The sequence below is a fragment of the Loxodonta africana genome, chromosome 2, assembly GCF_030014295.1.
Source record: "Loxodonta africana isolate mLoxAfr1 chromosome 2, mLoxAfr1.hap2, whole genome shotgun sequence".
NCBI lineage: Eukaryota > Metazoa > Chordata > Mammalia > Proboscidea > Elephantidae > Loxodonta > Loxodonta africana.
In genome coordinates this window covers 123410471-123436908 of record NC_087343.1, presented here as the reverse complement: position 1 = coordinate 123436908, position 26438 = coordinate 123410471, and the positions used below count along the sequence as shown (strand labels likewise).

At 40.8% G+C, this 26438-nt stretch overlaps 1 protein-coding gene across 1 annotated transcript in view; it reads right to left on the bottom strand.

The window, feature by feature from the left end:
• The window catches only part of FSTL4 (follistatin like 4), a 486914-nt gene that overhangs the window by 416541 nt on the left and 43935 nt on the right, over positions 1 to 26438 (bottom strand). Inside the window, exon 2 of the mRNA XM_003405014.3 lies at positions 21148 to 21181. Coding sequence (XP_003405062.1) covers positions 21148 to 21181 — 34 coding nt within the window. The remainder of the gene's footprint in view (positions 1 to 21147; positions 21182 to 26438) is intronic.

Below are 26438 nucleotides of genomic sequence, written 5' to 3'. Positions count from 1 at the left end.
AGAAAAGAATTAAAATATAACGGTCAGTTGGATTCTGTACCTCATTTCCTAATAAAGAAAGACTGCTGAGCAGCAATGAGACAAAACAGACAGCAACAAATGATTTTTACGTCACAGATAATTAACCCTGGACACTTGCTGATGGCATATTAATATTGCTGGGGCAAATGGCTTAACGAGGTTTGAAAAGAGCCTCGCTGTTTATATAAGAAGATAATTTCAAGAGCTCCTGAAAAGCAGAGAAACTCCTTGGGCTTTGGGGCCAGGTAAGGAGTGCAGATGACAAATGGCAACTTAACTCCAGCAGGGGTCTCAGAGCGGCAGCTTCCTGGGCAGGCCCAGCGGGAATGTCACCCCCTCCCAACCTAGGGCCTTGAGGGATGGGTGAAGTACACTTCAGGGCCATGGAAGAGCTCACCTAGTCCTTGGGATGGCAGTGGTTCATACCCTTTTGGCTACCACCTTTCCATTAGTTTGTCATACTGTGATGGCTTGCATATTGCTATGATGCTAGAAGCTATGCCACCAGTATTTCGAATACCAACAGGGTCACCCATGGTAGACAGGTTTCAGCGGAACTTCTAGACTAAGACAAAGTAGGAAGAAAGGCCTGGAGATCTATTTCTAAAAATTAGCCAGTGAAAACCTATGGATCACAACAAAACATTGCCCAACTCACTTGTTTTGGACACATCATCAGAAGTGATCAGTTGCTGAAGGGGGGCATCATGTTTTGTGAAGTACAGGGCCAGTGTGGGTGAAGGAGACCCGCAGTGAGATGGAATACCATACTAGCCACAATGATGGACTTGAACATGCCAGAGATCAAGATGCAGGACTGGCAACATTTCAGTATGTTGTATTCTGAGGTGACAATAAGTCAGATTTACTCGATGACGGCTATCTATTTATACCATTTTGGGTATCATGACCTCTTTGAGAATGAGAACCTTAAAAATTCCAGACAGGGACTCATGGCTACATTTTGTAGATGACAAACCCCAAGGAGACTTCTTGTCAAGCACCAGTCAGGACACAGGGGTCCAATACCCCGCCCAACTTACCAAGGCCCTACAGCTTTTCTGTCACAACCACAGAGATTTTAGATCATCTGCATGAGCATCTTTCAAGCACTCTTTAGCAGACAGACCCACAAGTTGTTAGAAAGAGCACAGTGCCTCTTTGAGGACCACTGTTAAGGAGAGTGGGCCTTCCACCAGCACTGGTGGGAACGAGCACAAGGCATCCCAGAGCTGTGTGGTCTACAGCCAAACAACCTGTAAGCCACTATACCTGAGATTTCACTTCTATGAGAAATGGAGAGACTTGATCCCTGCTCTCTCAGGACATGTACCTACACAACAGGCACAGAGATGCCCCTAGAGGACAGGCTACAGCCACCAGGTGAGAGGTGCTATGGGCCTGGGGGAGGAGTCACACACCACCAGCAGCGCTGGTGGCTCCTCTTATCAGCCCTGAACTTTGCACGACTTTCTAACCTATATTTCTTCCAAATCACTAATCACTAGAGAATATAAAGTCAGCCAGGGGAAAGAAAGCAAGAGCACATACCCAGAGTCTGGAAGGCCTGAGAGCAAGGAAGATCATGCGCAGGGGCAGGAGTAAGAACCCAGGTTCACTCAGGCTGTCTTAGTCCATAGCTGGAGCTGCTCATGGCCACCCTGCTAGGCTGCGTGGAGGAGGCCAACAGGCCAAGAGAAAGAAGGAAAGGGAGGATATGAGAGAGCTCCTGCATCAGCTGTTCTTGAAGCCAGATCCACCCTGGGCCTTGGACTCTGCAGTTTCATAAGCCTTCCAGGCTTAAGGCAGTACAAGCTGGGTTTCTACAGCAGAGTTTTAAACAGAGCTTGGAAATGGTTCCACCTGCTTCAATCATGGCCAAGGAAGTGACACTGGAAACGACCCGAATTTTTTAAATGTGCGTGAATTAGAACACTAACCAGAATGGGAAAAATTACGGGTAGAAGCCTTGCTAGAAACTTAATCTCCCTCTTAGAAAACAAGGGCAGCATACGCGTTGCATAGTGTTAAGGATTGAATTGTGTCCCCCCAAAATGTGTATCAGTATGGCTAGGCCATGATTCCCAGTACTGTGTGATTGTTTACCATTTTGTCATCTGATGTGATTTTCTGGTTGTAAATCCTACCTCTATGATGTTAATGAGATAGGACTCAATCTACAAGATTAGATTGTGTCTTGAGTCAATCGATTTTGAGATATAAAAGAGATAGGAGGGCCTCATATCACCAAGAAACAAGAGCCAGGAGAATAGCGCATCCTTTCGACCTGGGGTCCCTGGAGCTGAGAAGCTCCTCGACCGGGGAAGATTGATGACAAGGACCTTCCCACAGAACCAACAGAAAGAGAAAGCCCTTCCCTGAGGCTTTCAGACTTCTAGCCTTCTAAACTGTGAGAGAATAAATTTATCTATGGTAAAGCCTTCCATTTGTGATATTTCTGTTATAGCAGCACTACATAACTAAGACACATAGCCACAAAGTCTCTTGTCAGTCAGATTTTGTACAGAGTCAGAAGTGGCAATGACCTACTCAAAGATGGAGGCCAACCTTGCTGCTTTGAAGGTGTGTGGTTCTCCTCATTCCTGGCAATAATCCAATCTCAAGCATCAGGTACCTGAAAGGGCTCACTATGCCTCTTCCAAGTCACCCATTCCAGGGCTTTGACCCTTAATTTTTCCCATTCCAATTATAGTTCTGGACCACCCAAATAGTAAAAATTCAGGTCTGTTTCAGTTTTGCTTCATCAGCCATGAATGAACCAGTTCAAACCAGTTCGAAGCCCTGGTTCTAACACAGTCTATACTATTAAGTTCCTTTTTTTTTTTTTTTTTTTCATATGAGGTTGAGCGATTTACCCAAAGTCATACTGCGGGTAAGTGGAGAGGTGGGATTCTACTGGCTACCAATTGGATATGATGAGAACAAGGTACCAAACTGTTGTACTCAAATGGAATATGCAGCCAGCCTACTGCAGTCCACTTCCCATTCAGCCCAGGGTCAAAAAAATAAATAAATAAAATAATAAAACCAGCTGTCATCAAGGTGATTCTGACTCATAGCAACCCCACATGTTGCAGAATAGAACTGGGCTCCACAGGATTTTCACAGCTATGACCTTTTGGAATTAGATCACCAGGTCTTTCTTCCAAGGCACTTCTAGATAAGTTCAAACCACCACTTACTGTTTGCACCATTTAGGGACTCCTGCAGCCTGGGGCAAGGAGGTGCAATTTAGTTTCCCAGCACTACCCAAATAGAGCCAATTTCTATGAGGTCAGGAGTGGAAGGAGACAGATGCCACTCCTAGTTTTTTCAGCTCAGCAACCACCTTAGGAGAACAAACACAGCTCCGCTGTGTTTAAGTGAGAGTGGGTTGGGCAGGAAATACCATCTCTCTCCCCAGACGGTAGTCTTGAATTGAAAGGGGCCCATTACCCTGGGCACTGTCAGGTCTGGATGGCTTTTAAGTTCTCTACATCTGCAGCCATTAAAGGAGTTGCATCAAAAGAACCTAGGAGTTTATTAATCCGTTTCATCGAAGAGAGTCAGCCACTTCACATTATACCAAGACAGATTATGCAGGCAAATGTGAGATCTAGAAAACATCTGCTAAACAAAATCAAAATTAATGGTAAACAGAATGTAGTTCTTGATAGCTGAAGTTCACCCAGATGTAGAGAACTATAAAGAGGCTATTAGAGGCGGCTGCCAATTAAGTATAATTCCAAAGGGATTTCAGAAGTGGGATTCTCACTTCACAGTCAGGACTGGCAGGTCATGTTTATTTAGGAGATCTGCACTGCTAAGGAGCAGGAGCCACTCTGGCTGTGTGTGTGACTGTCACTTTCTTCTTTCCTTTCTCCTGAAAACAGCAGCGTCCCCTCACAGCCCTGTTGGAAGCCAGGCCAGGCCTTTCTGGGCTGGAACATGTGAGTGAGCCATTGTTTGGAGGGCGGATAATGCAATGTGACATTGGTTCCCACCCCAAGACTCACAGTCCCTAATCACAGCACAATCACAGACATCTGGAAGAGCTAGTAGATCAGCCTGTGCTCCTAGGAGACGGCTGACAAGGATAGAATTATCCCAGACACTTGTTCGGTTCACTCAAGTGTTCTCTCATGGCTGTAATTCAATGTGATGGGATCAGTTAGAAAAAAGTACTGGTCTGAGCAGATGAATTCTGGCAGTTACAATCACCATGAGTCCTGGAGTAGACACAGGAGTCTTTGAGAGGTGAGGCTGGCACCTTCTGCTGAAGCTTCAGAAAAGGTTGAAATTAAATTTTAGGCATCTAGAGGCGGAGCCAAGATGGTGGAATAGACAGATGCTTCCGTCGAGCCCTCTTTACAACAAAGACCCAAAAAAACAAGGGAAATGAGTATATTTGTGACAAGCTGGGAGCCCTGAGCATCAAAGGCAAGCTTAGACAACGAACTGAGGGGCAGGGGAAGGAAGAGACCGTTCAGAAGCGGAGAGGAGTTACCAGACCTGAATCGTGGGGAGCCCTTGGGCACCGTTCCTGGAGCTGCAGCAGCGGTGGCGGTGGGCTGGTCCTAGCGTTTGGCCGCAGTTTCCTCAGGGAGAAGCAGCCAGCCACACAGCCCACTCGCACCTCCAGAACCTGAGCAGAAGGGCACTCTCGGCAAAAGCTAAGTACTTGTGTATATTTTACCGCACCCCCCCCACCCCAAACCCAGCTTCAGTGGCTGAATCCCCAGGCCTGAGATAGACCCTGGTGAGCACCTGGAGCCGTCCTCCCAGCCTTGGGGAAGGAAAAAATTTGCGACTGGGGGGAAAAGATAATTTGCTAGCTCCATTAACTGAGGGAGCTCAGTATAGAAGCAGCTCCTGTCCAGGCATAAACCGTCCGTGGACCTTGAGCACCTTTCCCTTCTGCATGGACCTGTATGGGCCTATTTCGGGAGAATAGGCCCTTGTTGGCAAACTCCAACCATTTCAGCGGTGTGGTGGAGAGGTGGGTGTTTGATGTTTGACATTGCTTTGCCTATTAAACAAGGTCCTCACCTACCCACAACAAGGACCTAAGGACTGGTGGCTCCACTTGGGTCGCCCAGCCACCTGCGACAGGAATCCAGGTATAACTGGTACCTCCCAGTCCTTACAACAAAAACTTTGGGGGTGCCCATGGTCCCTCTGCAGAGCCCACCCACCAGCATGCAGTAGGGAACAGAGACACATTTTCCTCAGAGACACTTGGGGGTCGGATCTCAGCCCCCTGCCTCATTCAGAGTGTGACGCCCTGCGGCAATCATATACTGGTATATACGCCAATCACCCCTGCCCCTCTAAGACTGCAGGACAGAGCCTGTACCACAGACTTGATATCAGCTACCTGGAAACCTGAGGTGAATTCATATAAGAAAACTGATTAGACTCCTAGACTGATATAGCTGATAACAGCTCTAGCCAGCTGGGGACAGGACACCAGAGCTCCAAAGGTGAAAATAATCAAGCTAGCTCACTCAAGCAACCCATAGGGGTATACCAAAATAAAACAAAGCAAGCAGCTACGACACAGTAAGCAAGTATAAACTAATACAATAACTTACAGATGGCTCGGAGACAAGAGTCGATATCAAGTCACATAAAGAAACAGGCCATGACCACCTCAACAGGCTTACAAAACAAAGAATCCAGGGATCTTTTAGATGAAAGGGCATTCCTGGAATTACCAGATGCAGAATACAAAAGTTTAATATACAGAACCCTTCAAGACATCAGGAAGGAAATGAGGCAATATGCAGAACAAGCCAAGGAACACACAGATAAAGCAACTGAACAACTCAGAAAGATCATTCAGGAACATAATGAAAAGTTTAATAAGCTGGAAAAATCCATAGACAGACAGCAATCAGGAATTCAGAAGATTAACAATAAAATTACAGAATTAGATAACTCCATAAAAAGTCAGAGGAGCAGAATTGAGCAAGTAGAAGCTAGAATTTCTGAACTCGAAGATAAATCACTTGGCACTGATATATTTGAAGAAAAATCAGATAAAAGAATTTTAAAAAATGAAGAAACCTTAAGAATCATGTGGGACTCTATCAAGAGAAATAACCTACCAGTGATTGGAGTACCAGAACAAGGAGGGATAACAGAAAATACAGAGAGACTTGTTGAGGATTTGTTGGCAGAAAACTTCCCTGATATTGTGAAAGATGAGAAGATATCTATCCAAGATGCTCATCAAACTCCACATAAGGTAGATCTTCACAGAAAATCACCAAGACATATTACAATCAAGCTTGCCAAAACCAAAGATAAAGAGACAATTATAAGAGCAGCGAGGGATAAAAGAAAAGTCACCTACAAAGGAGAGCCAATAAGAATAAACTTGGACTACTCGGCAGAAACCACGCAGGCAAGAAGGCAATGGGATGACATATTTAAAAAATTGAAGGAAAAAAATGGCCTGCCAAGAATCATATATCCATCAAAACTGTCTGTTAAATATGAACATGAAATTAAGACATTTCCAGATAAACACAAGTTGAGGGAATTCATAAAAACCAAACCAAAACTACAAGAAATACTAAAGGGAGTTCTTTGGTTAGAAAACCAATAATCTCAGGTATCGACCCAAGACTAGACCACTGGGCAGAGCAACCAGAAGTCAACCCAGAGAGGGATATCCAAAAAAAAAAAAAGATAAAAAAAACCCAACACAGGGTAATGGCGATGTTATTATATAAAAGAAGACAACATTAAAATAATAAAGAGGGACTAAGAAATGTAATCATACACCTTCCATATGGAGAGGAAGATACAGCAATACAAAGAAATAAAAGTTAGTTATAAATTTAGAAAAATTAGGGTCAGTAATAAGGTAACCACAAAGGAGACAAACTATCCTACTCATCAAAATAAAATACAGGGGAAAAATACAGACTCAGCAGAAACAAAATCAACAACAACAAATATGAGGAAAGGACAATATATAAAGAAAATATACTCAGCACATAAAATCAAGTGGGAAAAAGAAGCTGTCAATACACAAAAAAAGACATCAAAATGATAGCACTAAATTCATACCTATCCATAATCACCCTGAATGTAAATGGACTAAATGCACCAATAAAGAGACAGACAGTGGCAGAATGGATTTAAAAAAAAGATCCGTCTATATACTGCCTACAAGAGACACACCTTAGACTTAGAGACACACGCTAAAACTCAAAGGATGCAAAAAAATATATATATCAAGCAAACAACAACCAAAAAAGAGCAGGAGTAGCAATATTACTTTCTGACAAAATAGACCTTAAATTTAAAGCCATCAGAAAGGATAAGGAAGGACACCATGTAATGATTAAAGGGACAATACACCAAGAAGATATAACCATATTAAATATTTTTGCACCCAATGACAGGGCTGCAAGATACATAAAACAAACTCTTTCAGCATTGAAAAGTGAGATAGACAGCTCCACGATAATAGTAGGATACTTCAACACACCATTTTTGGTGAAGGATAACCCGAATAAGAAATGAGATGGGCGATATTAAAACAGACCCAACTAAAATTGAAAGAATCATATCAGATTACTATAAAAAACTATACTCAAACAAATTTGAAAACCTAGAAGAAATGGATGAATTCCTAGAAGCACACTACCTACCAAAACTAACACAAGCAGAGACAGAACAACTGAATAGACCCATAACAAAAGAGATTGAAAAGGTAATCAAAAAACTCCCAGTAAAAAAAAGCCCTGGTCCGGACAGCTTCACTGTAGAGTTCTACCAAACTTTCAGAGAAGAGTTAACACCACTACGACTAAAGGTATTTCAGAGCATAGAAAAGGATGGAATACTCCCAAACTCATTCTATGAAGCCACCATATCCCTGATACCAAAACCAGGTAAAGATACCACAAGAAAATTATAGACCTATAACCCTCATGAATGTAGATGCAAAATCCTCAACAAAATTCTAGCCAATAGAATTCAACAACACACCAAAAAAAATAATTCACCATGACCAAGTGGGATTCATACCAGGTATGCAGGGATGGTTCAACATTAGAAAAAAAAATTAACGTAATCCACCACATAAATAAAACAAAAGACAAGAATCACATGATTTTATCAATTGATGCAGAAAAGGCATTTGACAAAGTTCAACACCCATTCATGATAAAAACTCTCAGAAAATAGGAACAGAAGGAGAATTTCTCAACATAATAAAGGGCATTTATACAAAGCCAACAGCCAACATCACCCTAAATGGAGAGAGCCTGAAAACATTCCCATTGAGATCGGGAACCAGACAAGGATGCCCTTTATCACCACTCTTATTCAACATTGTGCTGGAAGTCCTAGCCAGAGCAATTAGGCTAGGTAAAGTAATAAAGGGCATCCAGATTGGCAAGGAAGAAGTAAAAGTGTCTCCATTTGCAGATGACATGATCTTATACACAGAAAACCCTAAGGAATCCTCCAGGAAACTACAAAAGACTTATACAAAGAAAACTACAGTACACTTCTGCAAGAAACCAAAAGAGACTTACATAAGTGGAAGACCATACCTTGCTCATGGATAGGAAGACTTAACACTAGAAAAATGTCTATTCTATCAAAAGCGATCTATACATTTAATGCAATTCCGATACAAATCCCAACAACTTTCTTTAATGAGATCAGGCGCTGATCAGAAATGTCATAGCTAAAAACTTTTTCCCAGTCTGTAGGTAATCTTTTTACTCTTTTGGCGAAGTCTTTGGATGAGCATAAGTGTTTGATTTTTAGGAGCTCCCAGTTATTTTATTTTTTTTTTTTAGTTACCTAGTTTTTCTTCTATGTTCTTTATAATGTTTTCTATACTGTGTATGCCATGTATTAGGGCTCCTAACATTATCCCTGTTTTTCCTTCCATGATCTTTATCGTTTTAGATTTTATATTTAGGCCTTTGATCCATTATGAGTTAGTTTTTGTCCATGGAGTGAGGTATGGGTCTTGTCTCATTTTTTTGCAGGTGGATATCCAGTTATGCCAGCACCATTTGTTAAAAAGACCGTCTTTTCCCCATTTAACTGTTTTGGGGCCTTTGTCAAGTATCAGCTGCTCATATGTGCATGGATTTATGTCTGGATTCTCAATTCTGTTTCATTGGTCCATGTATCTGTTGTTGTACCAGTACCAGGCTGTTTTGACTACTGTGGCAGTATAATAGGTTCTAAAGTCAGGTAAAGTAAGGCCTCCTGCTTTGTTCTTCTTTTTCAGTAATGCCTTATTTATCCGGGGCCTCATTCCCTTCCATATGAAGGTGGTGATTTGTTTCTCCATCTCATTAAAGAATGTCAGTGGAGTTTGTATCGGAATTGCATTAAATGTATAGATCGCTTCTGGTAGAATAGACATTTTTATAATATTAAGTCTTCCTATCCATAGGTATGTTTTTCCACTTATGTAGGTCTCTTTTGTTTTCTCGCAGAAGTGTATTGTAGTTTTCTTTGTACAAGTCTTTTACATCTCTGGTAAGATTTATTCCTAAGTATTTCATCTTCTTGGGGGCTACTGTAAATCACATTGATTTGGAGATTTCCTCTTTGATGTTCTTTTTGTTGGTGTAGAGGAATCCAACTGATTTTGTATGTTTATCTTGCATCCCGACACTCTGCTGAACTCTTCTATTAGTTTGAGTAGTTTTCTGGAGGATTCCTTAGGGATTTCTGTGTATAAGATCATGTCATCTGCAAACAGAGATAATTTTACTTCTTCTTTGCCAATCTGGATGCCCCTTATTTCTTTTTCTAGCCTAATTGCTCTGGCTAGGACCTCCAGCACAATGTTGAATAAGAGCGGTGATAAAGGGCATCCTTGTCTGTTTCCTGTTCTCAGGAGGAATGCTTTCAGGCTCCCTTCATTTAGGATGATGTTGGCTGTTGGCTTTGTATAAATGCCCTTTACTATGTTGAGGAATTTTCCTTCTATTCCTATTTTGCTGAGAGTTTTTATCATGAATGGGTGTTGAACTTTGTCAAATGCTTTTTCTGCATCAATTGATAAAATCATGTGATTCTTGTCTTTTGTTTTATTTATGTGATGAATTACATTAATTGTTTTCCTAGTGTTGAACCATCCCTGCATACTTGGTATGAATTCCACTTGGTCATGGCGAATTATTTTTTTGACATGCTATTGAATTCTATTGGCTAGAATTTTGTTGATTTTTCCATCTAAGTTCATGAGGGATATAGGTCTATAATTTTCTTTTTTTGTGGTGTCTTTACCTGGTATTGGTATCAGGGATATGGTGGCTTCATAGAATGAGTTTGGGAGTATTCCATCCTTTTCTATGCTCTGAAATACCTTTAGTCGTAGTGGTGTTAACTCTTCTCTGAAAGTTTGGTAGAACTCTGCAGTGAAGCTGTCTGGGCCAGAGTTTTTTTTTGTTGGAAGTTTTTTGATTACCTTTTCAATCTCTTCTTTTGTTATGGGTCTATTTAGTTGTTCTACGTCTGTTTGTGTTAGTTTCGTTAGGTAATATGTTTCTAGGGAATCCATTTCTTCTAGGTTTTCAAATTTGTTAGAGTATAATTTCTCATAGTAATCTGATATGATTATTTTAATTTCAGTTGGGTCTGTTGTAATATTGCCCCTCTCATTTCTTATTGGGGTTATTTGCTTCCTCTCCTGTTTTTCTTTTGTCAGTTTGGCCAATGGTTTATCATTTTGTTGATTTTTTCAAAGAACCAGCTTTTGGTCTTATTAGTTCTTTCAATTGTTTTCTGTTTTTGTATTTTACTTAGCTCTGCTCTAATTTTTATTATTTGTTTTCTTCTGGTGCCTGAGTGTTTCTTTTGTTGCTCTCTATTTGTTCAAGTTGTAGGGATAATCCTTTGATTTTGGCCCTTTCTTTTCTTTGGATGTGTGCATTTATTGATATAAACTGACCTCTGAGCCCTGCTTTCGCTGTGTCCCAAAGATTCTGATAAGAAGTGTTTTCGTTCTCATTGGATTCTATGAAATTCTTTATTCCATCCTTAATGTCTTCTATAATCCAGTCTTTTTTGAGCAGGGTATTGTTCAGTTTCCAAGTGTTTGATTTCTTTTCCCTGATTTTTCTGTTATTGATTTCCACTTTTATGGCCTTATGGTCAGAGAAGATGTTTTGTAATATTTCAATGTTTTGGATTCTGCTAAGGCTTGCTTTATGACCTAATATGTGGTCTATTCTAGAGAATGTTCCATGTGCACTAGAAAAGAAAGTATAGTTGGGTGCTGTTGGATGAAGTGTTCCGTATATGTCTATAAGATCAAGTTGTTTGATTGTGACATTTAGATCTTCCATGTCTTTATTGAGCTTCTTTGTGGATGTCCTATCCTTCACCAAAAATGGTGTGTTGAAGTCTCCTACTATTATTGTGGAGCTGTCTATCTCACTTTTCAGTGCTGATAGAGTTTGTTTTACGTATCTTGCAGCCCTGTCATTGGGCGCCTAAATATTTAATATGGTTAAATCCTCCTGGTATATTGTCCCTTTAATCATTATATAGTGTCCTTTGTTATCCTTTGTGGTGGATTTAACTTTAAAGTCTATTTTGTCAGAAGTACTGCCACTCTTGCTCTTTTTTTGTTGTTGTTTGCTTGATATATGTTTTTCCATCCTTTGAGTTTTTGTTTGTGGCTCTAAGTCTAAGGTGTGTCTCTTGTAGGCAGCATATAGACAGGTCTTGTTTTTTAATCCACTCTGCCACTCTCTGTCTCTTTATTGGTGCATTTAGTCCATTTCCATTCAGCGTAATTATGGATAGGTATGAATTTAGTGCTATCATTTTGATGTCTTTTTTTGTGCGTTGTTGACAGTTTCTTTTTCACACTTAATTTTATGTGCTGAGTAGATTATATATTGTCCTTTCCTCATATTTGTTGTTGTTGATTTTGTTTCTGCTGAGTCTGTATTTTTCCCTTTTATTTTATTTTGTTGAGTAGGATAGTTTGTCTCCTTTGTGGCTACCTTATTATTTACCCCTATTTTTCTAAATTTATAACCTTTGTTTCTTTGTATCGCCATATCTTCCTCTCCATATGGAAGGTGTATGATTACATTTCTTAGTCACTCTTTATTATTTTAGTGTTGTCTTCTTTAGTATAGTAACATCGCCGTTACCCTGTGTTGGGCTTTTTTTTTTTTAATCTTGCTTTGGTTTTTTTTTTTTATTTCCCTGTCTAGGTTGACTTCTGGCTGCTACTCTGTGTTCTACTCTTGGGTTGATACCTGATATTACTGATTTTCTAACCAAAGAACTCCCTTTAGTATTTCTTGTAGTTTTGGCTTGGTTTTTACGAATTCCCTCAACTTGTGTTTATCTGGAAATGTCTTAATTTCACCTTCATATTTAAGAGACAGTTTTGATGGATATATGATTCTTGGCAGGCCATTTTTTTCCTTCAATTTTTTAAATATGTCATCCCATTGCCTTCTTGCCTGCATGGATTCTGCCGAGTAGTCTGAGCTTATTCTTATTGGCTCTCCCTTGTACGTTACTTTTCTTTTATCCCTCGCCGCTCTTATATTTGCCTCCTTATCTTTGGTTTTGGCAAGCTTGATTATAATATGTCTTGGTGACTTTCTTTTAAGATCTACCTTATGGGGAGTTCGATGAGCATCTTGGATAGATAATCTTCTCATCTTTCACAATATCAGGGAAGTTTTCTGCCAACAAATCCTCAACAAGTCTCTCTGTATTTTCTGTTATCCCTCCCTGTTCTGGTACTCCAATCACTGGTAGGTTATTTCTCTTGATAGAGTCCCACATGATTCTTAAGGTTTCTTCATTTTTTAAAATTCTTTTATCTGATTTTTCTTCATATATATCAGTGCCAAGTGATTTATCTTCAAGTTCAAAAAGTCTGGCTTCTACTTGCTCAAGTCTGCTCCTTTGACTTTCTATTGAGTTGTCTACTGCTGTAATTTTATTGTTATTCTTCTGAATTTCTGATTGCTGTCTGTGGATTTTTCCAGCTTATTAAATTTTTTATTATGTTCCCAAATAATCTTTCTAATTTCTTCAATTGCTTTATCTGTGTGTTCCTTGGCTTGTTCTGCATATTGCCTCATTTCCTTCCTGATGTCTTGAAGGGTTTTGTAAATTAAGTTTTTGTATTCTGCATCTGGTAATTCCAGGAATGTACTTTCATCTAGAAGATCCCTGGATTCTTTGTTTTGACAGCTTTTTGAGGTGATCATGGTCTGTTTCTTTATATGACTTGATACTGACGGTTGTTTCCAAGCCATCTATAAGTTACTGTATTAGTTTACGTTTGCTTGCTGCATATGCCCAGATGGGTTCTTGAGTAACCTAGCTTGATCATTTTCACCTTTGGAGCTCTGACGTCCTGTCCCCAGATGGCTAGAGCTGTTATCAGGTATATCAGTCTAGGAGTCCATTCACTTTTCTTGTATGAGTTTAGCTCCGGTGTCCAGGTAGCTGATCATCAAGTATGTGGTACAGGCTCTGTCCTACAGTCTTAGAGGGGCAGGGGTGATTGGTGTAGGTACCGGTATGTGGTTGCAGCAGGGGGTCATGCTCTGAACAAGGCAGGGGCTGAGAAACGGCCCAAGTGTCTCTGAAGAAAGTGTGTCCCTATTCCCTAGAGCTTGCAGGTGATTGGGTTCTGCAGATAGACTGTGGGCACCCAATGTTTTTGGTTGTAAGGACTGGGAGGTACCAGTTATCCTTGGACCCCTGTCACAGGTGGCTGGGTGACCAGAGTGGAGCTACCAGTCCTTAGGCCCCTGATGTGGGTAGGTGAGGACCCTGTTTAATAGACAATGTCAAACATCAAACACCCACTTCTGTACTGCACAGCTGAAATGGTTGGAGTCTTCCAACAGGGGCTTATTCTCCTGAAATAGGCCCACACAGGTCTACGCAGAGGGGAAAGGTGCTCAAAGTCCACAGACCGTTTATGCCTGGACAGGAGCCGCTTCTGTCCTGAGCTCCCCTGGTTAGTGGAGCTGGCAAATTATCCGTTCCTCCAAATGCAAATTTTTTCCTTCTCCAAGGCGGGGAGGATGGCTCTAGGGGCTCAACAGTGCCTGTCTCAGGCCCAGAGAATTCAGCCGCTGAAGCTGGCTTAGGGGTGGGGGGGGCAGGTTAAAATATACTCAAGTACTTAGCTTTTGCAGACAGCGCCCTTCTTCTTGGGTTCTGGAGGTGTGAGTAAGCTGTGTGGCTGGCTGCTTCTCCCTGAGGAGACTGTGGCCCAGCGCTAGTACCAGCCAACTGCCACCACGGCTCTGGGAATGGTGCCTGAGGGCTCCCCGCTATTCAGGTCTGGTAACTTCTCTCTGCTTCTGAACCGTCTCTTCCTCCCCCTGCCCCTCTGTTCATTTTCTAAGCTTGCCTTTGATGCTAGCTTGTCATAAATATACTCGTTTCACTCGTTTTTTTGGGTCTTTGTTGTAAAGAGGGCTCGCTGGAAGCATCTATTCAGCCATCTTGGCTCCACCTCCAGAAGCTCCCCTTCTTATTGGATTCTCTAGAGCAGGACTCTCAAAGAGCACTGCATGGAATGGTGGCCCTGAGATGATAGAGAACAACAAAAACAAGGTCGCTTGGGGCACTAGGAAACTCTGGTGGTGCAGTTGTTAAGAACTACTGCTGCTAATCAAAAGGTCAGCAGTTCGAATCCACGAGGCGCTCCTTGGAAACTCTGAGGCAGTTCTACTCTGACCTATAGGGTCACTATGAGTCGGAATCAACTCGATGGCAAGGGGCTTGGTTTTGTTTTTTGGGGAACTGTTTGGGAAATGTTGCATATTACACCCCCTGTTTAAAGTCACATTTAGCACATTAAAGGCCCTGAGACATTCTTCAGTAAAACCATCCTCGTCATCAACAACAACTAGTTCAAGTTTATTAAGTCCAGTATTTGCCAAGCGTATTAGTTTCCTAGGGCTGCTGTAACAAAGTACTGTAAACTGGTGGCTTATAAGGACAGAAATTTAATATCTCACAGTTCTGGAAGCTAGAAATCTAAAATCAAGGTGTCGGCAGGGCCACGCTCTCTTGAAGGCTCTAGGGGAGAATCTGTTCTATGCCTTTCTGTTAGCTTCTAGTGGTTTCCAGCAATCATTGGCATTCCTGGGTTTGTAAAGGCATCATTCCCTTCTCTGCCTTCATCATATGGTGTTTTCCCTGTATGTCTGTGTCCAAATTTCCCTCTTCTTATAAGGATACCAGTCACTGGTTTAGGGCCCACTCTAATTGAGTATGGCCTCATCTTAACTATGATTTAAGGGGTGTTAGGACTTCAGTGGAGCTCTGGTGATGCAGTGGTTAAGACCTTGGTGCCAACCAAAAGGTTGGCAGTTCAAATCCACCAGCTGCTACCTGGAAACTCTACAGGCAGCTCTACTCTGTCTTATAGGTCACTATGAGTTAAAATTTATTCGATGAAAACAGATTTGGTTTTGGGTTTTTTTTTTTTTTAAGACTTCAGCATATCTTTCTGGGGGACACAATCCCACCCACAACACCAGGTTTATTGAGCACAAAGCTCTTTTATCATATATCACCTAGTGATATTTAATGGCAGGAATGTTCTATATTCTACAGAAAATACCTTTCTAGAACCAAAGGACTTGATATCTTTTGCTTGCATATTACTAGGACAGGATCAGAGTGAAAAGGAAACACACATAAAGTGTATTTCTAGCTCTCATTTAATTCAGGAAATAATTACTGGGCAACTTCTATATGCCAAGACCTGGGCTATGGCTATGGGAAATCTGCAGGTGAACAAAGGGTGGTCCCTGCTCTCGGAAAATGAATGACCTGAGAGGAGGATACTGTGGTGGTTAAGGCTGTGTGTCAACTTGGGTTGGGCCATGACTCTCAGTGGTTTGGCAGTTATGATATAGTTTGGCAGTCGTATAATGGTGTGATCCCTTCCATGATGAGATTTTATATAATTTGATCACCTCCATGATGAGATCTGCCAGTCAGTTGGAAGGGAGTTTCCTTGGGGGCATGGCCTACATCCAATATAGGTGGACTCTCTGGCAAGGCTAGCAGGCTTTTTGCTTGCTCTGGATCATTCATCTGGCTCCTGTTTACCTGACCTCCAATTCCTACGGCTTGAGTTAGCAGCTTATCTGCCATCTTGCCAGCTGATTTTGGGATTTGTCAGCCTTTGCAGCATGTGAGCAAGAGCCCTGCTCTCCAATATGCTGATCTTGGGTTTGCCAGCCTGTGGCTACGTGAATCAGGAGAAGCCTCCAGCCTGACCGACAGATTTGGGATGTTCCAGCTTCTACAACCATGTGAGCCATTTACTTGATATAAATCTCTATATATACTTATACGCTTTACTGGTTTTCCCTCTCTAGAGAACCCAGACTAATACAATTGTCAGAAACGTATACTATTAATCTTTCTCCCAGCCTTCCCCCAAAGGAATCTACAGCCTTTTAGTAGGATGACTGCTTACCAGGGAAAAGGAAATAATCAGACTTTCCAGATTTACCGGATACTGGCCCTGAACTGACACTAATTCCAGGAGACCCAAAATGTCACTGTGGCCCACAGTGGGGGCATACGAAGTCAGGTTATTAATGGAATCTTAGCTCATGTCCATCTCACAGTAAATCCAGTGGGTCCCCAAACCCATCCTGTAGTGATTTCCCCAATTCAGGAATGCATAATTGGAACAGATATACTTAGCAACTGGTAGAACCCACATATCAAATCCCTGATAAGTGGAGTAGGGGCTACTATGGTAGCAAAAGCCAAAAGGAAGCCATTAGACCTGCCCTTACCTAGGAAAATAATACACCAAAAGCAATACTGCATCCCTGGAGGGATTGCAGAGATCACTGCCACCATCAAGGACTTGAAGGATGCAGAGGTGGTGATTCCCCCTACAATCCCATTCAACTCACCTATTTAGCCTGTGCAAAAACAGACGGATCTTGGAGAATGACAGTGGATTATCGAAAAGCAGGCGGTGACTCCAACTGCAGCTGCTGTTCCAGATGCAGTTTCATTGCTTGAGCAAATTAATACATCTCTTGGTACCTGGTATGTAGCTACTGACCTGGCTAATGCCTTTTCTCCATACCTGTTTCAAAGGACCACCAGAAGCAGTTTGCCTTCAGCTGGCAAGGCCAACTGTATACCTTCACTTTCCTACCTCAGGGCTAGATCGACTCCCCAGCCATATCTCATAATTTAGTCCACAAAGACCTTGATGTCCTTTCCCTTCCACAAGATGCCACACTGGTCCATTACACTAATGACATTATGCTGATTGGACCTAGTAAGAAAGAAGTGTCAAAGACTCTGGACTTACTGAAAACATTTGTTTCCCAGAGGGTGGGAAATTAATCTGACAAAAATTCAGGTGCCTTCCACCTCAGTGAAATTTCTAGGGGTTCAGTGGTGTGGGGCATGTTGACATATTTCTTCTAAAATGAAGGATAAGTTATTGCATTTGGCCCCTCCCACAGCCAAAAAAGAGGCACAATGCCTAGTGGACCTCTTTGGATTTTGGAGGAAACATATTCCTCATTTGGGTGTGCTACTCCGGCCTATTTATCAAGTGACTCAAAAAGCTGCTGGCTTTGAGTGGGGCCCAGAACAAGAGAAGGCTCTGCAACAGGTTCAGGCTGCTGTGTAAGCAGCTCTGCCCTTTTGGGCATATCATTCAGCTAATCCAATGGCGCTTGAAGTTTCAGTGGTAGATAGAGATGCTGTTTGGAGTCATTGGCAGGACTCTATTGATGAACCACAGTGCAGACCCTTAGGATTTCAGAGCAAAACACTGCCATCCTCTGCAGATAACTACTTTCCTTTTGAGAAACAGCTTTTGACTTGTTGCTGGGCTTTAGTAGAAACTGAATGCTTAATCATGACCACCAGTCACCGTGCAGCCTGAGCTACCCATCATGAACTGGATCTTGTCTGACCCACAGAGCCTTAAAGTTGGACATGCTCAGCAGCATTCCATCATTAAATGGAAATGCTACATACAACATCAGGCCCGAGCATGACCTGAAGGCACAAGTAAGTTGCATGAGGAAGTGGCCCAAATGCCCATGGTCCCCATTCCTATCACATTACCTTCCATCTTCCAGTCTGCACCTGGGGCCTCATGGGGAGTTCTTTATGATCAGTTGACTGAGGAAGAGAAAACCTGTGCCTGGTTTACAGATGGTTCTGTGCAATATTCAGGCACCACTCGGAAGTATGCAGTGGCAGCACTGCAGCCCCTTTCTGGGACCTCCTGCCACCAGGAAATGAGTACCAGCAGTGCAGGGCATCTTCTGGGCTCAGGGTTCCTGCGCTGAGAAGGTCCTAGACCGGGGAAGATTGATGACAAGAATCTTCCTCTAGAACCAACAGAGGAAGAAAGCCTTCCCCTAGAGCTGGCACCCTAAATTCAAACTTCTAGCCTCCGAAACTGTAAGAAAATAAAGTTCTGTTTGTGAAAACCAACCACTTGTGATATTTCTGTTACAGCAGCACTAGATAACTAAGACAGATCCCTTAACTCAAATAGAATGGGGTAAGCCAAACACTTCCAGAAAGAGAGTTGGAAGGGATGAGGGAGGTGGCATTTGACAAAGATGAGGGGCAAAGAGCCTGTAGGTTGCAGGGAAAGTGTGAGTGAGGCCAGAGGCAAGATAGCTGGGGTACAGTCTGGGAACTGTAACACCACTGCATCTAAGACTGAGAGGAGAGAAGGAAAAATAAGGCAGAGAACATGTTTAAGGCACACAGTATATTCACATCACCCTTACAATCCCCAACCCCCCTGTGATTTAGCCTGGACCCTTTCTACTGCTAATATTAGCCACTCTCACTTGATGCAATCAGTCAAGGGTTTCCAATAGTCATAAAGTGTAAAGTTGCAATCAGTCATCAGTTTGTGGTACTGAACCCTTAATGTAGCTGATATTCCTGAGTCAGATGTAGTATTAAAACAAAACAAAACAAAAACAGGAAAACATCTTAGGTTCCTTGGTCAGGAGGCTACCTCTCCAGACCCAAAGGCCCTGCTCCAAAGGGCCTGGTAAACTGGGCAGGAAAATTCAGAGCATTACTTACTCACTCCTCTTTTGGTTCCAGGTTAAGTTGGACCTAAGACAACCAACTTGAAGTGCGTGCTGCTAGACGGTAATGTTTTATTTTTGTTAGTAGGAGTAATACTTGAATGAAACATTCACAGTGTCTCTATTATTGTTGTACACATATACACTGTGCTGGAGAAGATTAACAACCCCACAGCCCAAGCTGTAAATTCTCAGACCCAAAGACACCTGGAGCCAACCTACAAGGTCCCACCCTTCCCTCCTTCCTGCCAGGTTATAAGCATTCACATTCAGGCACTGGTCTATTTCAGGAACTCTCAACACTCAACTTTGACATAAACAAGTAAGAAAGATATACGCCTGTTCACACAGAAAGTAAAAAAGCTTATCTGATATCAGGACAAATTTGCCAGTACAAACCGGAAGCAAATGCTCCCAGTCAGTCAGTTCTGAAAGCTGGAAACTGGGGGTGGGGGATTGGGGGGTGGGGTGGGGGATGGATGAGTTGAGCACAGTCTGACTATGCATTTGTTCATCTTCCAGATACTCTCAATCTCCCACAGGAGATTGAGAATTTCCGCCTTAAATTCAATCAGCTCTTTTTATGCCTTTGAGTAGAAATGCACATGGCTCTTTCATTCCCCTAGCCTTATTATTTAGAGACATTTCTAACACAAGTACAGTAAGACTCCAAAAAGGTTAAGTTTATATGTGATGCCACAATGGAAATAAATTCCAAACATTCACACTCAGGGGAACTGCCATGAAGAGAATAGTGCTCATAACCAAAGTTCATGCTGTCTCCCCTTCCTTATGTCTATTTCCACCCACCGTACATGGTCACCTCATTGTGACCACAACTTTCAATAAGAAATGTACCTTTCCTGCCCCACCTTCATCCAGTTTTTATATCCAAACGATGCAGTTTTCCCTACGGATACAGTTCAAAGGACATTGAATACAAAAGCAAAGGCAATGACAAATGGGAAAAGAAGTAATAAAGTCCGTTCCAGAGCCAGGTCACACAGGTCCTTTAGAACCTCATTCCAGCACCATGGACAGCAGCAAGTAACCAGTTGGAACATCCACCGATATAGATCCTACACAAACACACTTTGATAATGTGGCCACCTTATGTCTTTCTTTTTTTTATGTCTTTCATTGTGGTGCATAAAATCAGAACTAACCAGGAGTCAAGGCTATGTCAATATGATATGAAACTTGATTGTTCTTTTAGACAGTCACCCTTTTTAGAGATAATTCCATGGGAAAGAATGTGGTTGAGGCTAAAACCAAAGGCCACAGCCTAGACCAAGAACTCACTTTGCTTTCTGACTTCATCCTCCCATCCCTACAATAAATGGATGATTGGCGATGATTCCATAAACTATTGAAAGATGTATTTTTATTAAAGACTAGGTATTGCTGAAAGCAAATAACGGAAACTTCAATTTCCACTAAAAGTTTTCAGAAATCATCACCCATACATATGCTTACCTCAGAGAACAGAAAACAATTGTGCTAGAGGAATGCTGACACGGAAAATGGAATATCATGGAATTGGTTTCAAAAAGGAAAATTAATGGTTATTTTTATTTCAGCTTAGCTGAAGCTGTAAAAATCTAACCAGAAATATTTTTCATAGTGGCATCTCTTCCCAGGTATTGAAATACCTCAAATCATAAACCCATTTTTTTACTGATGTTGTTTTTGCTGGATGAAACTAAATAATTATTTCAAACTTCACCCAAAATGAGGCTTCTTTTCAAGAGACTGTAAACATGATCTTGAAGGAACCAGCTCCCCAAACTTCACCTCCGATACTTGAAGGCAGAAGACATAGTTCTCCCAAGCAAACCTGATCTTCAGTTCTTGTAATCCCTAGAAGCACGTGCCAAGTAATCAGCACCCAGAAAAAGCCACGTGAAATTTCAAAGAACAGGCTGCCCACAAGTCTGAAGTTCATCTTAGTTTCAACAAACTACTTTCAAAATGTCAACACTGAGAATGAAATGGATGAGTGTATTTTCCTTACCTTCTCTTCTTGTGACTTGAAAGCTTCTGGATTCCTGCAAGAAAAGAAAGACTTTGTGTTTTTGAAGAATAATTCATATGTACAGGATACTTGCAAATATCTCACCTCTTAGTCACATTTTGACAAAAAGGGGAAGAATCCAACACTCAGCAAAGTTGAGTCTATTAAATTCTCAACTCACATATTTATAAATGTAAACACACCATGTATTGCTTTGGGGACTTAATGCAAAAAGCAGATTACTAATTATGCAGCTTTTAATGAACATAGCCAACTCTTAGGACCTCCCATATGTGGTAGCTGGGCTGACATTTAGTGTTAAGGAAAACCCTTTTCCAGATTGATGCCCTGCCCTCTGCCTGGACTGTCAATGCATGTAGGGCCCCGGGGAAAACATAGGTAGACAGAAGCCAGAACTACTTGACCAGCCGCAGGTTCTGCTTTGCGAAGCCATGTTGAAGACCATTATTGCTCCTGTGTGGGTCATTCCCTTGACCTGGTGATTGATTGTGTTCAACTCAGTAGTTTCCCAAGGGTGGGATCTTATGGACAATTTGGATAGCTAGTCCATGGTACTGTCCTACATTAAGTCTTTGTTTTTTCTTAATTCAATTCCATCTTTATTGATGCCTGCTATGTGCAGGGCAATAAGAAAAGTGCTTCAGAAGTTACACAGGTATATCAGAGTCTCTGCATTCAAAATACAATTTAACAGGAGGCTACAAAAAAAACACAAATTGCTGAGAAATAAAAGGGAATTTTTGGCTTAATAAATATTAGTATATTCACACATTCAGCTGGAAACAAAAGGAAATGGGTTTGACCGCTGACCTTTGACCTCTGAGAATAGCACTGAAGAACGGATAGGATTTCAGATAGGGGTAGGAGAGGGAGGGCGCACAAGGATGAGAGAATGGCATAAGAAAGTGTTAGGGGGTGGGGGGAAGAGTATAGGGTATGCTTAGAAAGCAAGAAAAGGCCAAGTAAGAAGGAATGTGGAGAAAAATCTGGAAACATATATTGTGACTTCATAACTCATACAAAACATGTATAATTCATCTTAAGCGACCAGCTTAGGACAAAAATTCTAGTACTGGGAATAAGCTGAAAATTCATGCTAGCAACTAGAGAAGAAAAGACACCAACTTGGGCCATCCCCTCACCACCACAACCAAGACGATCATTCAACACCAGTATTTTCTTAAGCAAATTGAATTACATTTCACACTTCAGCATTCTTGCATAGCATCCTTTTCTGGTCAGAAGGAAGAGGCAGCAAGCATTATAGATGAAACAGGGGAAGCATGAAAAGTTCGCCCTACCCAAATGACACTCTCTGACTGCCATCTCCCTAATGAGTCAAAAGCCAAGTTGGAGACTTTGGAAGGTACATGTTATAGGCCAACTGTCCATCACTACAACACGATTATCAAAATGAATGCTGGTACCTGAAGGAGCATTTATCAGATCAGTGTTCAAAAGAGGGGGCATGGAGAGTAATAAGTACAATGAGAGATAGGTGAGCCAGGAAGCACATCAGGCACGAAAGCAAACCCCATCTCCTCCCAAACTGCTCCTTAACTCCCTGCTCCCAGGGCTGGCATCTCCATTCCTGGCAATAACTGTTCATGTGTGTCGTTGAGTAGATTCCAACTCATAGCAATTCTATAGGACAGAGCAGAACTGCCCCATAGGATTTCCAAGGCTGTAAATCTTTACGGGAGCATATCGCAAGGTCTTTTCTCCTGCAGAGCTGCTGGTGGTTTCAAACTGCCTACCTTTTTGTTAGCAGCTGAGCACTCAACCATTGCACCACCAGGGCTCCTTGGGAATAACTAGAATCAGTGTAATAGGAGATATACATAACCAACTTTTATAGCTCCAGAAAGAGCTTAATGGAATTTTTTTGGGGAGGGGAATTACATACAATTAATAAATTAATTTAGGGAAAGCTGTTGTCCACATAATGTGTATCTTATCTAATAGCATCGTTTTTCTAATCATTTGTTCATATCTAGTTTTGTTTATTTAAAGAGTGTTTTATAATTCTACTTGTGTATATTTTGAGTAAGGAGCCCTGGTTGCACAGTTGTTAAATGCTTGACTGCTAACTGAAAGGTCAGCGGTTTAATCCCACCAGCTGTTCCATGGAAGAAATATGTGGCAACTGGCTTCCATAAAGATTTACAGCCTTGGAAACACTATGGGGCAGTTCTACTCTGTCCTATAGGGTCACTATGAGTGGGAATCAACTTGACGGCAATGGGTGAGTTGTATGTTGAGTAATTTTTCTGGTATTTGATGCTGTTGTCATAAATGGAATCTTCTCTTTCATTGTATCTCCTAACTGGTTTTTGTGTGTATATATGATGGCAATTGATTTTCGTATGTTGACTTTGTAACTACCCAATTGACTGAATTTCTTATTGTTTGTAATAGTTTTTCCATTGTTCATTTTGGGGTTTCCATTTATATATTTATATAATCTGCAAATAGTGATAATTTTCTCTCTTTCTTTCCAGTCCCTATGCCTCTAGTTGCTTTCTCTTGTTTTATTGCTTCAGCTAATTCTTCAATCTAATGTCAAATACTTGTGGAGATAGTGGGGATCCTTCTCTTGTTCCTGATTTTAAGAAGAAAATCTTTAGTGTTTCTCCATTAAGATAGCGACTGTATGTTTATTACGTTAATGAAATCAATGGATATTTTATACTCTTTTTTCAATAAATGTATATTTTAGCTAACCTAGCTTGTTCCCTTATTCATTTATTTATTGACTATTTCCCTTCCCTGGAATGTGAGTTGGGATGGTGCCACTATCTTTTTTCAATCATACATTCTCAGTGCTGTAAGAGCAATGCTCAATAGGTTATTTGTTAAATAAAATAAATGTGTGATGAATTTTAACAAATATGTTTCCTGCAATTATAGAGATGGTTATGATTGTTTCTCCTTAGCTTATTAATATGATCACTTATATAGTAGATTTCATAATATTCAACTATCCCTATATTTCTAGACTAAACTCTTCTTGGTCTTGATGTATTTTTAAAATATGCTGTTGTATTCTGTTTGCTATTATTTTCCATATGTTTTGCACTGATAGTCATATATAAGATTGGTCTACAATTTTTAGGTACCATTTTTCTAGATTTAGGAATTAAAATAATAACCCAACCAACACCAGTGCCCTCTCACTGCTTCACATAATGAATTTGGTAATTTTCCTTTTACTAAGTTTTTAAATAGCTTAAATAAAATTGGGACTATCTGATCTTTAAAGGTTTTTTCCACTTCATTTTTCAGATACTGATAAAAGGGGGAGGAAGTAGAGGTTCAGAGAGAATAAACTTGTCCAAGGTCTAACATTTGGTCAGTGGTCAGCTGGGGCTTAAATTCCAATATCTGATCCCAAAGTCTATGCATATAACAACACCATACTAGATAATCAAAACATTCCATATAATAATATTTATAGGGATGTTGTGAAAATTACACTAGAATTCTGATTTAGTAGCTTGTATTAGACTAATACTTTTGCTAAGAACTACTATAAAATTTGAATAAAAAAATAAATGAGAAGTATTTTTGAAGGCATCTGAGAGCATTATAGGCAGCCAGGACTTAAAATGTCAAGTTTTTGAACAGGAGATAAATCTACTGAGGTGAGCCCTATATTCTCTGCCACATTTTTCCCTTGAGGCATTTGCTGTTTTGCATAGAGGCCAAAAAGAAAGCGATGGCCTAGAGCTTAAAGTATCAACGAGCCGGGAGATAAATATTAGTGTTCCGGGCTACCAAAGCAGCCAGAACTTGAAGGTCCCAAATCCTGGAAAAGGAGGAACCAGAGAAAAGTAAGCCTTATATCCTAATATTCTATACGCAACTTCCCCCTTAGTTGTACCTAAGATATGTATGTGTATGTGTGTCATTATGTCTAAGCTGCTTGTATAAATGACAAGCGATGGGGAAACAAGCAAAAAAAAAAAAGTCGTTTCTACTAAGCTAAAAAATTAAGAATAGCTTTGGACAGTATCATTGTTCTAGGGAGAAAAAAAATAGGCTTGCCAATAAAGAGGGGCCCAGGTAAATGCCACACACTTTCAGTTGAGACCTACATCCTCAAACCATTTCTACTCCTGAGTAGATATAACAAAGAAATGTAAATCCTCTCTAGAAGACAATAAAGTTATCCAAAGGCTTTATAAGTTTTTCATGTATAATGTCTAGCTTCAAAACAACATTACCAGGCATGACAGGAAACAGGATCATGACTAAATTCCAAGAAAACAGGCAAAAGAAACATTCCCACAGGTTATCCAGATTTCAGAATTATCAGACACAAGCTTTAGAAAAACTAACTACTGTGCTCAAGAAAATAAAAGATGTAGAATTTCACTACAGAATTGAAATCTATAATAAAAAGAATTAAGTGAAAATTCTAGAACTGAAAGACTCAATAACTGAAAATTTAACAGATAAATTTAGCAGAAGATTAAACACAACTAAAGAGAAGAACAGTAAACTGGATGCTAGGTCAGTAGAAAATAATAAGGCTGAAGATTTGGGAAAAAGAAAAAAAAGAAAGGATAAAAATAGGATGTAACAGACATTATAGGACACGATGAAAAGGTCTAACAAACATTTAGCTGAAGTTTCAGAATGAAAGGAGAGAGAAAATTGGGAAGAATCAATATTGTAGAGTTACTGGTTACGAATTTTCCAAAATTGATTGGAGACATCAGGCTGAATATCTGGAAATTTCTACAAACCCTGTCTTAGTCATCAAGTGCTGTCATGACAGAAATACCACAAGTAGATGGCTTTTAATGAAGAGAAATTTATTTTCTCACAGTCCAGTAGGCTAGAAGTCCGAATTCAGGGTGCTGGCTCCAGGGGTAGGTTTTCTCTCTCTGTGGGCTCTAAAGGAAGGTCTCTTATAAGATAAAAGGTGGTACAGGCCACACCCCAGGGAAACTCTCTTTACATTGGATCAGGTATGTAACCTGGGTAAGGGTGTTACAATTCCACCCTAGTTCTCTTTAACATAAAATTACAATCACAATATGGAGAACAACCACACAATACTGGGAATCATGGTTCAGCCAAACTGATACACACATTTTTTGGGGGGCATAATTCAATCCAATTAAGAAGCAGTTGTTTGAACAGAACAAGGGGATATTGCATGGTTTAAAGTCAGGAAAGGTGTGTGTCAGGGTTGTATTCTTTCACCGTACCTATTTAATCTGTATGCTGAGCAAATAATATGAGAAGCTGGACTATATGAA